The sequence below is a fragment of the Bactrocera latifrons genome, unplaced genomic scaffold (genome assembly GCF_001853355.1).
Source record: "Bactrocera latifrons isolate USDA-ARS-PBARC rearing strain unplaced genomic scaffold, ASM185335v1 scaffold_29, whole genome shotgun sequence".
NCBI classification, from domain to species: Eukaryota; Metazoa; Arthropoda; class Insecta; order Diptera; family Tephritidae; genus Bactrocera; species Bactrocera latifrons.
Genome location: NW_017536518.1, coordinates 633,391 through 647,204, shown reverse-complemented (window position 1 = coordinate 647,204; position 13,814 = coordinate 633,391). Strand labels below are relative to the sequence as shown.

Here is a 13,814-nt window from a genome sequence, read left to right as displayed (position 1 = left end):
TTACGTACCCAGGCATTTCCCTGGCTTCAATCCTGGAAAGTTACAAGAGTATGAAACTTTCAGTTATTCCCGACCTTAGTTCTTCCTTACTTGTATGTAGCTATTTTTAAACACGAGTGGGTAATCTGCTACTTATCGCTGTAAAACATATACTTAACAAGCAAGCGTGCTAACTATTAGCGAAACCAATTAGCGATTTGCGTATAAACAAATGTAGACCTAAAAAATGTCTACAAACACAAGTATTAGTACTTTGAAATTCTCTGCTTCGAATTGTATATAATTATACTTGTTTTGCATAAGATCACTAACACATATTTCACGCTTTAATTTCAGGGTAAACATTGAATTGAAGTGGAAAGTGAAATTTGTTTATTGAAAGCCAAAAATAATAAACCGGCAATTTAAGCGCTAGCCCAAAGGAAACACAAAACTAAAAACAATAAAAACCAACAAATATTTTGAGTACCAGTGTACTTGCGGTAATGACACAGCAACAACAACGAGTGTAAAATAAACACTAGTAAAAAGCGTAACAGCTGCCAGAGCAATTGGCAACGCCGAACACAGCCAGACACCAAAAGGCCAACAAAATTTACAACAACAAACAATTGCAGTTTGCGCGCGCAATTTGCATGATTGTTGCAACACCTTGACAAAAACAACACACAACAAACAAAGCGAAAAATATTATGCCCCGTTTTAGCAACAAAAAGAACAACAAAAAAGTTGCAACCAAAAAACCGTTAGTGTTATAGATAAAAGATATTGCAGCGACGACTTTTTTCCTTTCGCCAATTTTGCCAACTTGTGTTATTACAATTTTGTTTGCTGGTGTGCCACCACCAATTGCCGGTGAGGTCCACATTTAGCTGCAACAAATAAGGGTGTTGAACGTTGCCGGTCAATACAACGGCAACGGCAACGAACAGCAAATAACGGCCAACTGAAAACAACAAATAACTACACGCCTGTCTGCCACGGTGCCTACCAGGCCTTGCAACTGCACAACTAACAGCAGCAATAATGACAACAACCAAACAGGCTGACATCAATACAAACACCACAACCGCCAACGAAGTGGCCGGTCACGTTGCAGCCGTTGGTGCCACCGGCAACGGCAACGCCATTGTTGCGGGCACCGATGTTGACAACGGCATGAGATCGCCGTTGACGCCGTCAAATAGAAACTCGAATGGTCACACGAACCACACAAATAATTTCTACAGTAATTCATCGAATTCAAATTCAAATATTGGCAATAATGGCAGCATAACAACGACAACAACAGCGTCAGCAAATTGCAACCAGCGTGGTAAGTAAGCAGTGTGAGAATGTTTTCACGTAGTTTCTTTGCCAGCAAAGAAATTTTCTATTATCCTCGTATTTGCTCGCGGGCGCATTAAGTTAATGGCAGCAATTTCTATAAAGACCTTTCGGTGAGAAAGGCTAGGCGAGTATTGGGTAATTGTAGTTTAACTTTTGCTTTAGCATACACAATTTGCTACGTTTGTGGTAGCGGCACATTTTCAACTTCCAATTGCAATCGAAGCACTGAACGTTTGGTTTTTATGAGGCAAAATATTTTAAACTTAAATTGTTCTCAGTTTAGAGAAAAAAAATGGAAAGAAAAACTGGAGTAACAAAAATTGTACTTAGTAATTATTTTTAGTTTTAATGAAACTGAAATTTATTCTCACCTTAACCTGCAAAAATAGCGAATTATACTCAATACTCAAATACTTTTCCTTGTTGAWGGTCGGAAGGAATTCGGAGTGCACCACACTTCRCTAATCGAAGAAAACTCTCCACCTYGATTTTTGACTTGCTTTGACTCGGWTTGCCAMGCTATTAGGCCCATTGATCGCCTTTTCTGGGTCGCAATCACAGATACAATACTCATTGCCAGTAATAATACGTTTCATGATAACCTGRTAGTTGGAAAGCAATGTTTCAGACGTTAACGCGACCGTGTTTTTCGAAATAATTTATTGACTTTGAACCAAACGTGCTTTCATCTTTTAAAATGGTTGATATTGATCCTTTAGATATTCCTGCAATGACTGTTAATGTTCGATTCTCAAACACAATTTCATTGACGTGTTGATCATCAGTGGATGTTGATGGTCGTCCTGGGCACTTTATGTACTTCAAAAAGACAAGCGCATACTAAACACTAATGATTATTTYAATATGAAACTTGGCGCAGATATTGCTGATAGTCATACAAAAATAGGAAAAAAAAATTTTTTTCAACGAATAGATTTTCCTTTGAAATTTAACTTAAAAAGTTTTTCTATTTTTGCCCACAGTAATGCAAAATATATGTGCATATACATTAAAACAAAAAAACAATTTWATATATTTCGAGTTACGTGCGGCGTCTAAAAAAATGTACCCCACTGCTGTATTAATTTCGAAATTCTCAAGGCTGAAACCGAAACAAAATCGCTATTAGAGGATATTGAGGATAAAAAATGATAAATTCGGTTCGGTGTCGAAGCTATAATATCCTTTGCCAACACAAAATATATCTTACAAGAACCTGATTATGACCGATCGGTTTGTATGACAGCTATATGTTATTCTGTAGCATTTCTGTAGTGCTCCAAGCAGCTTTTTGGGATGAAAAAGTCATCGATAGCTCAAAAACTAAGGGATAAAAATGAACAGAATGGGTATATCTCGTTATGCTGATGATTTACATGGGTGTTCCAAACTTTGTGACCGTTATACCTTATTAGTAGGTAGTTTATTTAAAATATTAATTTTGGGGATTAAKGATAAAGTTATTTTTTTTCTCTTGAAGTTTTAAAAGGCAGCATATTATTTTGGTTTACAAGACCAATGTTTTTATTAAACTATTAAAACTAATGTTAATAAGTTTATACTGAGGGCTAATAAAAAGTATTACAAAAGCCAATTTTAGCATTGCAATACACTAAATGATTGAAAACTAATCATTCCCATGTGTACGTTTTGGTTTACAAGACCAATGTTTTTATTAAACTATTAAAAGTAATGTTAATAAGTTTATACTGAGGGCTAATAAAAAGTATTACAAAAGCCAATTTTAGCATTGCAATACATTAAATGATTGAAAATAATCATTCCCATGTGTACGAATTATAGAAACTAAAATGGAAAGTCCTAAAGCATAAGTCGGGGCATAACAATTGACAAAATGGCGGCGTTGAATTTTACATTATTTTTAATTTTAAAAAACAAATTTAGGGCAAGTGTTAAGAGGGCTGTCACTCAATCACTATTTGAGATATCGATTTACAATTTTGGTATGTTATGTTTAAGGGTATAGAAATATAGAAAACATATTTGTTTTTAATTTTACATTTTACACAAGGCGTGTTTCTTAACTTCAAAGATTATCAGAAAATTTTGGAGCGGAACGACCTAACATCTTTCTACTCCATTTGACGTGTAAGTCTTTTATATTGTAAATCATTTTAAGCAATCGATTTCTCAGCCATATTAGGTAGTGATGGTAATTTTTTAGAAACTCGTATCCGTTGACTTTCAAGGAGAAATATTTATCCCTTTTATTTACCTTCGAAATTTCATAGAAAAGGAAAGRGGTCRAGGATTTCCAATTTTTAAAGATAAAATGGTTTGCCTCGCTCGTATAATGTTGCAATTCTTGTAAAACATATTCTTACKTATTCACCTAATTTCCACTAGTTATACACACTTCTATTGCACTCGATTTTAACCTGCCCACCCGCCCTCTTTGCTTTTATCTCCATATCTTTAACCATTTCCCAACGCCAGCTGAACTGCCTTCGAGTGTTCGTGAGACGAGCAAATAAATTTTCGGCGCGCTGTTCATGGAAATATTTGATAAACATATGTCTCGTTTGTATGTGCAATAAACGAGCGAATTAAATTGGTACTAAAAATACGGATGCATTAGAAGCGGCCGAGGCGGTCGCCTTGTGTGTCTTGTATGCAAGCATAATCGCCACTCCTTTTTGAAAGCACATAAATCATTGTACACGCACATATGTACGTGCTTATAACTACTTCCATACATACATACATGTACACCTATTTGATCTTATGGGCTGGCATTCACAGCTCACAGTCAAATGGCACTTGCAATGGCAATAACTATGCAAATGTGCCACTCGCCAGCAACGCYGTTATGTGCATGTGAATTAGTAGATTACGGGTGGCATGCACTTAAATACTGCCGCTTAAGTTTGCTGCAGTACATGTGTATTTGTGTGTGTGCTCAGGGGTCCACTGCACACGGCCATGGTCAGCGCACACATAAACGCCGTCGCGGCCGCTAACGTTTTTTAATGGCGCAAGTCGCAGTGGTTTAGTGGCGGCAAGTGAGGCAGTTGAACGGTTGGGACGTTAGGTGTGCGTGGAGTGTAGCCACTTTGTGCAACACCGCTACAACAAAGTACCGATGAACATGCAACGCTACGTAAAACTGTGAGTAGTCACCCAACCGCAACAAAAACAACAATTGGCGCATAATTCTACATTATCAACATACTTTCAACTTCATATTCAACACTTGTTCACGTTCTATTAATGCAAAGAATAAGCATAAGCTAGAATACTTGTTACCACATATATCCAGACGCACTTCACACACGCCCTACCCTGTCTAGATGATGCACATGTGAGTACTTGCAACAAAATGCTGCACACTTGCCTTGTCGCCAGCGCCGCACAGCGCAGCCAGCGATGCATATCACTGGTGTTCTCTGCTGCTGCACAAGTGAATGGATGACTATCTCAGCTATATACACATACATTCGCGAAAAAAAAATTAGGAACACTTAACCCAGTAACATTCGATGGAAAAGAATTATCAACAATAAAAACGGTAATCTCAGATTTACTGTGAAATTCCCTTCAGTAATSAAAAAGTTAAACACAAGAACTTGACTTTGATTTCTCAGTTTGTATGTCAGATATATGCCATAGTTAGCCGATCTGAACAATTGCTTTGAAGATTGTACCGTTCCCTTGAGTAATAACCCATTCTTAGTGTCATGAAGATATTTTAATCGTTCAGTTTGTATGGCAGCCTATAGCTTCTGGTCCAACGTTGCCCTCCCAATATCCAGACTTGCATAGGGAAAGATCGGACGGGTATATATATGCGCTCTTAAGTGTTTAAGCCTTGATCTTACAAAGGCGAGGYAGTCAAGAAGGAAGTTTTGAATTGTTTTCATCTCGTCTTCTTCCMTACAGTTTCTGTAGATGGCTCTGGTAAGATTCCCAGCCCTTCAGTATGGACGCCAATCAGGTAATGGCCTGTTAAAACCTCCACAACTAAGGATGGGATAGCCTTACAGAGGGCCAAGAGATGACTAGATCTCTTGTGATCGATAGAGCTTTTATACCGATGGTGGCCTAGTGCTGGACAATCTCCCGCGAAGACCAGATTAATAGTATTAGAAAACAAGAGGATACGGGTGTCCCGACCCGCTCCCACTCTACTGGTAGCGGATCTTGGGTGTATTTCTTTGCTAGCTCATYAGTTTTACAATTGTCTGCTATTTTGTTATGACCAGTTTTATCACATAGAGACTCRATGCTACTGATAGCGAGGTGATGTACTCCTCGACCCTCAACGCACTGTTAATGAGTTCAAGGCTAATATCGCTACCCTGATATTTGATTGGTTGGTCACTTCTCTGAAGGAGGCTGCACTCCGGAGCAGTAAATTYATTGCTACCTTCATGGCTGCAACTTCGGCATGGAAAACGCTGCAATAGTTATGAAGTCTTAAGCTGAAATTGATAGAGAGCTCCGGATGTAAACCTCTCCCAATTTTCCCCCCAAGCTTTGACCCGTCCGTAGAAAAGCTCTCCTCCAATGGCTTCTTCGCATCCGCAACTCCATCGTCAGTAAATGGGCAGACCTAAAATTTATAGAAAACTTCAACTTCAAAAACAAGATAAAATTGTGGAGAAATTTGCTAGRAGCTTGGTATTTCAAATCCATCCATCTTATTTAAATGTCCGTCACTGTATAAATATATATATAACCCGTTGCAATGCGCGTCTGGGTGAATGTGAATATTAAAATGCGTCGTTGAGTGCTGAGGATATCCTCAACCGCCAGCATTGATGACGGCGATATTATTTGCCATAAAGTTGACGTTGATGGGTTATGTTCCCCRTGCGGTGGCTTGGCGATGGACAGGAGAATAGCGCGCGACGTAGCTGTAGCAGTATGTGTTGGTGCTGTTGTTGTTGCTGCCGGTTGTTGATGAAGATGGTGTTGTTGGCACTGTTATAGCTATCACTTTTGCTGTTTGCTGCAACCGTGTTGAGTGCCGTCGCCACTCACTTCACTGCGTCGGAAAGTGCATCAAATTTTTTTTGTTGCTATTGTGTTTTTTTAATGATTTTTTATTACAACTCACTTTTTGTATGTGTGTGTATTATGGCTTTTTAATTCATTTCTTTTCCTGTTGCTTGCCACAGCGTCCCGCAGTTGGCGCTCGGGCATCTTCGCGTGCTTGTGCACRCCTAAATAGCGTCAAGTTAACAACAATTAACTTGCTTTTTCCCCCCATTTATCAATTCTGATTTTCGTTTTTCTTACTTCGTTGGTGTTACATATATAAATATATATATATATAAGTATACTTATTAAGCGAAGAAATATTGGCTTCAATCATTAATCAAATGCTTGTTGTGCGAAATAGTTGAGGAGCTGCCAATTTCAGGCATCGCTCGCAGTCCGCCAGTCTTCAATGAAAGATAAATACAATTTGAAGCGCTGCGGCAAACTATAAGCGTAACAAATTCGTATTGACTTTTGGATAATAATCTTCTTTCGCTTTGTGCTTTGTAATTATTTGCATGAGCGGAAATGCGTGAGTTGCTGAAATTACGGTAAAAGGCTTTCAATTGAGAATTGTWCCGTTAGTTTGCTTTGTATCATTTGTAATAAATCTCGTTAAGTGCTTTTTAATGTTTAGAACTCGCCTAGAGTGCATATCCAGAATTTTTCTGATCATGCGAGAATCTGATTAAAATTTTTTTATACTTTTCAGGAAAAGAGATTTCAGCCGCGAATACAATTTATGTTACTTTGATCTCTTAGTTTAAAATTATAGACCAATTAACATAGTTTAGTAGTAAGTTAAGAGATATTTGTACCATTCCCGGTTCATACACCAATTATATTATAAGAGTTTCTCTCAATTAATGTGTATATATCATCTGATCGAATTCAACTCGGACTGGTCCACAAAATCGGCGCGCAAACCGACTCAATTAAAACTCTTTCTTGTATTGGTGCCACCTTTTAATGTTTCTCTCAACTTTGATCTTCAATTGTATGTCAATTAAAATATAATTGTCAGCTGTTTGTTTACGACGCGAAATTTTTGTTTTGATTTTTAGAATGGAAAAAAGATAATAAACAACGGTACGGTTAGATGGCTGATCTAGAGAGATCACACGCGGACTGCTACATGGAGTTAACATGTAAACTATTGTTAATAATGTTAATTTCTTTTCCCGCCAGTTCGATGGGATGTCTGAAGGTATGCGCTTCCAAGTGTTTAAGCTTTGACCTTCCAAGCACGAGACAGTCAAAAAGGAAGTGTTGAGTTGTTTCCATCTTGTCTTCCTCTACCTTACAGCATCAACGCCAACAGGGCAATGTTCACTTAAATGGCCTTCAAGTAGGAGGCTCGCTTTAGTGAAGCGCTTCCGCTGTGGCCTGGCATCCTTACCAATGCACAAAGAGACTCGATGCTATTGATAGTGAGTTTAGRCACCCCTTGACCAAATCCGAACGGACTGTTATCACCGTCTTGCTATCTGAGTGRATGGTAACTTCTTTGAAGAAGGCTGCACCCAGGACAGTAAATCTACTGCTACCTTATCAAATAAAGAATGAGTTTGTTTGAGATTTTGTGTTTCCAATGGAATTACGTCTACGAAATCATTGAAAATGTTGCAGAACCCAAATCACGAAATTTTTCACGAACGAAARTATTTGAGTGGGACAAAGCATTCAGTAAAGCTCATGAAGTCATCGAAAACTTGCTTCGTGCGAGTCGTCCGTCCCCTGTTAATAACGAGAACTTCGACAAAGCGGAAGAAACAGAGCTTAAGAATCCTTATGTTACCATGASGGAGATATCAGCGGATTTCAACTTCTCTTACAAATCGACTAACTAGTCTGCATAACGCTTTCCTTTCTTTGACAAATGTATTGTTCCGAAAAGGAAGAAGTYGCACGTGGTCATATCAGGTGAATACGGGGAGTGGTTAATGGTTGAAATGTGGTGTKTGGTCAAATAATCGTCTCTCGATTGTTGGATTCTGAGCAACTTTTGGTCGTTAGTCAATTTGTGCGGAACAAATCGTGCACACAACTTTCGTAAGGCCAAATGTGCGGTCAAAATGCRATAAATCGATGTTTTGGAGCTGTTCAATTCCATTTCCATGAATTTCAACGATGATTTCTTCCGATTTTTGATGAATTCACAGTTTTTATGGAATTCCGGTGATCACGGACTTTGATAGTTAAACATGTTGATCGTCATTTACAGTGAACCAATAATGTTTACATACACCTAGTTCTATTAAATTACGACACGTTTATTATAAAAAATTTAAATATTAAGTGTGCTTAAATCGGCTGTTAATAGCAGTCTCTTTTACTTACAACAATCGACTTAGCAGGTMAAAATATCCGGAAATAATACTAAAAATCGAGTAAGGAGCATGCGTCGACATCTAGGGACAATAATTGCAACAAAATAAAATAAATAAATAATAAAAAATAAAAAAAACTAAACACGCAATAACTTCACTTGCAATCAATGAAATGTCATGAAATTCTAACTGGACAATATATAAAGATAGGTGATTCTAACGCACCAGTATAGATGGCGCCACCAGGGGACATTATATAGTATTTGCCAAGATTTTTGTTTATTCATTGAATTTAATACAAACTTGTATATGTGTACTGTAATGGCCTACAATTGACCTTATTGAGGCTATTTTCTAGTGTTCAATCGTTGTTGTTGATCTTTAAAATGCCTTCATAATCCTTTCTGAATCCCAGTTCGAACTATTTACTAAAGTATTCTCCTTTTTGTATGCGGTTGTTAAATTTCTTCGATTTCGTAATATCAAGTCAGGAAATCGCGAGAAAAGACTTCACCTTCGCCGAAAAGAAATCTTTACAAAAGTAATCTACGAAGCAGTTTTCGTAGTTAAAAAAGTGGTTCATAGAAACATAAATTAATTTACAGTGTGCAAATATATATGTATTTTTTATGTACAGTTATGCCAGCTTTTCGTGGCATCAAAAACATACAAATTCATCTTCCGTTAGCTATTAATTGGAAATTAAACACGAAAACCCGAAAATCCAGAATCAATTAATAATAACCGCTRCTCGTGACACACGTTTACTACTTTTAGGTCACTACAGACATAAATATTTAGTGTAGTGTCTCGACAGTCTCCACTCATAATAGTCGATTGCATGCCAACACGTTGTGCGTGTTATGCGACAGCAATGAAACTTATTTACARCATGTGGCAATTTGGCTTTTTTTCYTGTTGCCACTGCTGACACATAACTGGTATGCACACACATATGTATATGTTCGTATTTACTCGTGGCAATCTGCAAATTGCGAATTATTGCAATTGCCATTTATGGGGAATTAATCAAATTTCTTTGAATCGTTAAAATCTTGTTTTATTGCACAATTTACACGTTTTCAGGCTGACATTCGAAAAAGAGAGAGTACGGCCAAGCCAAAAGTGGACGACTGATTTTTGTTGTTGGCGAAGATCCGGCGTATTGAACACGTTGAAAGTTGTGGTCTTTGGTGGATTAGAGCTACGAGAAGTTTAGTTTGTKCTCACATTAGTACGTGCCTGCGATCTAGTATTTAATATATGCATGTACATCTATGTATATATGTACATATTTATACATGCAAGTATAGTATATAAAAAGAGAAACATGAAGAAAACAAAATTAAGCAAACTTAAATGTTTAAGATACCCTGGTACTTGTATGGCTGTTTGACTTCCTTTCATGAGCGTWATTTACAATATTATATTTAATAATTTACGCTTGCCGTCTTCCATGAAAATCCTTAGCTTAACCTCCAAAAAGCTKTTAAGATTTAGGTACATATATAATGTCTTACTCAATTTTCGAAGCAAATTTATGCTGAAGACAATGCTTCAAATTAGCACCCTGAAGAGGGTTTATAAAGTTTGTAACACTCAGAAGGAAACGTCGGAGATCTTCTAAAATGTATCACTGACGAACTGAGTCGTGTTAGCCATGTCCGTCTGACTGTGTATGCGGGAACTAGAGGGATTGCGAAAATTGAGGAGTTTTGAGACATCGGTTTAAAATTTTCGACACAACCTTTTCTTACCAAGAAGCAGYTCATTAGTACTGTAGCATGTAACGGGTGATCCAAGTAGAGGTACTTTTTTCAATAGCCTTTTTTGACAGATCACGTATGAGTCGTGTCAAGCTGTCATGTTATTTTTTTTATTCGCTCACATTATGATCAACATTTTACGTCGATATCTTAAATTGAAAGCGTTCAAACTTTTCCAAGCAACGTAGCTTCGCTTTATGAACTCTTGAAGAGTTCCAAAAAGACTCGACATTTTCGATCAAATTTTTTTTTCATAGATGACACCCTTAAGCCTTAAGTCTATGCGGACAATTCCGTTTCGATTCATGCCTAGGAGCAAAGCATCACGTGTGTCAATCGCCAGTTACTAGTTGTGTATGGAAAACTTTTTCCGATTTCGGCTGGTTTCGCAGTAACACATCCTTTTAGTGGCAATGTTTTTACTCGAACGATTTTACTCAATGGTTTTTGCTGCTTGTTTTGATTACATCGACGACTTCAGCTCAATTTGAGCTCGAACACACTAAGAAAGAAGCTCAGCGCTGAATTGGTGTAAGTCTTCTTAATTACCATGYCTGCAATTATTAAAATATATTAAAGATTTTTCAAGACAATCTTTAAGAGTTCTTGCATTTCAAAAGTAACAATTTTCCCTGCTCCATGGTAGCAATATCTGAATTTTTCGACGAAACGGGGAACTGAATTCATTGCCGCTGCTAAGCTTAGTGAGGTGAGAGGGTTGATGATAAGGGTAGTAGGAGGAATTTGATAGGAATGTGAAATCATCCCACCTATCTTGATGGTACTTAAGGCTCAGTAATCTGGCAATAGTGTTCACACCGTTATTATCCAATTTACAACTCTACTTCCTTATTTGTTTTGCAAAGCTCAAATATTTGCAATTATGCAAAAGGGTGTAAGAGAAAGCAGTAACCACAAAAAATGTATGGGAATATCATTATATACATACATATGTGTGTTTCTTTGAATCGTTTACTACGGCAATGTGTTGGAAAAACGGAAAAACTAAAGTAAAAACTGCAATATGCTTCCATTTTTTGGGTCGGGAATTTTCCTTCAATCCTTGTCTAACAACTATTTTGTGTCCTCGCCAAAAGCATTCCCGACCGAAATGCGGTGAAATGTGATTTATTTGTTTATTTGCTGTCTTTTGGCTCTCGTGTTTGTTCAGTAGAACATCTGTCCATTTTTTAGACGGATAACCAGTGGTTAGTCAGTAAAACATACGACCTTTTACAGTTTTATATTCCTTTGTTGTGTCTATTTGGTGTCTTTCGTGTTAGGGTGCACACTTTACTGYCTTGGCGTTATTGTAATAGATATCCAGTGAAGTTTTCCTGTTTTTTTGTTGCCTTTTGGAGTGACTTTCTTCGTTTTTTTCTGTATATGAGTGTGTGTGGCTTATATTTCACAGGAAATATACACATCAAACTTTAATAATGCATCATATGGGGTTTGCTTAAAGATATTACATTACATACATATATTTATGTATATATGAACATGTGAGTATAAGTAAAGCATAACGTCGCTAATTCCGCGTATGCTCGTGTTTACATRATACATATGCAAGTGCATTTCTGCATGCATATGTTATACGTATGCAGTTTTTGCTGACCCTGTAGGAAATATTGTTAATGACTAACTCTTGGTAAAAATCAAAACGAAGGAAAATTTTATATAATATGTAGCGGTAATAGTTTAAAAAATTTTATATATTTTCTTTTACCCATATACAGCGTGAAAACTTTAGAAGAAATGGACCAATTGATAATATTTTAAAATGAGAAGAAACAAAATTGGAACCTACTTATCTCTTCCTTACTTGTGTTTAATTATCTTTTAAACATATTCACTATAAAGATAAATAAACTCGAAATTTCTTTCAAATTTCATTCAACATATTTTAAGACCTTTTAGCTCAGTTTTGGACCAAGAGTTTTCTCGATTTGCTTGGAAAATTCAGGAAACAAAAAACATGTGTTAAAATATGGCTCATTGCGTCCTCTTGTAATATTTTCTATATAATTATAATAGTGCTAAGTCCTTTCAATGAGTATTCTACCAGGCCACGGTTCGATCGGTATTCATGGGGTAGGGTTCAATCTCTTACGGGATGTCAACTACATCAGCTGTTTGGAAGAAGAAGAGATATAATACTCTCAATACTTCGACATAAGTCAAAAAAACCCTTAAGATCTCATACTTTTAGACATTCAGGAGAAATGTGCGTAGGAAAACCAGAAATCAAAAACCTAAGCARATTTTTGATAGGTTCAGGGCGTTTTCGCCGATAGCTGATATCCAATAACAATGCTCTCTGGATTCACAAATGATTGTACATAACAGTTTAAATATGATCTCCACGCTGCAGAGTGATCAGCAATCTAACCTAACCTAATCGAGCCCTTCTTCACTGGTTTAATGATGTCGATAAATGATACGGAGGTTAAGCTTGTTCTTCCCCAACCAAGTTTATTCTTTTAGGGAATAAATAGTTGAAACAAGTGTTCACACGTAATATCATGAGCCTTTAAATGCATAATTGGAAATTAATTATTTAAGTTGCTTCATCCACAGCCAGTCCAAAAAACGCATTAAATTACTATCGAAGTCTTATTCTTTCGATCAATAACTGACGAGTTTATCTAAGAGGTCGTGAGAAAAGTTCTGAGAAGTTTTCCCTACAGGCTCTGAAAACAGCGTTTCGAGATTAATGGATTTTAAGTTTAAGGACCTGATTAGCTTATATCGCCAGAACTACTTGTCGGATCAAAATTCTAATAACATTCTTAAATATATGTCAGTGTGTACATTCGAACATGTGATATGTAAAAAAATTTTAAATTAATTTCTCATGTGCATGTTCAAAAATGAACATAGACCTAATTATAAAAGGTGTACTTATAGTAACCACTTGAGATGAATAATTATTTCAGATAAAAAAGAACTTCTCATACAAAAACAATTATTGATCTACACATATGTACATTGTGACAAAAAATTWYCAGTAAATTTATAACATTTRTATTTAAAAGTTGCAATTCTTTGTATATTTTGACATAAAAATACCAGGATATTGTAAACAAAATGTTAAATATTTATGCATTCATCAATATTTATTTTTTCGCCTTCAAAGTAATCCCCACCAAATGTAATATCCTTATGCTAACGGGTTTTCCATGCCTTGAAGCACTTTTCATAAGCACTCCTTCAGCRAATTTTGYTTCATCTCCCCGATTGACTGAAAACGGGTTACACAGAGCGGCAGTTTCAGTTTGCAGAATAAGAAAAAATCCCACGGAGCCAAGTCTGGTTGATCGATAGTACTCATTGCGCTCTAAATTTTAATTCGGTCGCAATCGGTGCATTAGCATCGTGTAAA

At 36.7% G+C, this 13,814-nt stretch overlaps 1 protein-coding gene across 3 annotated transcripts in view; it reads left to right on the top strand.

Moving 5' to 3' along the window:
- LOC108970207 overlaps nt 1–13,814 on the top strand; it is a 52,405-nt gene that overhangs the window by 16,233 nt on the left and 22,358 nt on the right. For all 3 annotated transcript variants that reach the window (XM_018935469.1, XM_018935467.1, XM_018935470.1), the window contains exon 2: nt 337–1,315. In XM_018935469.1, coding sequence (XP_018791014.1) covers nt 1,027–1,315 — 289 coding nt within the window. In that variant the 5' untranslated portion in view covers nt 337–1,026. The remainder of the gene's footprint in view (nt 1–336; nt 1,316–13,814) is intronic.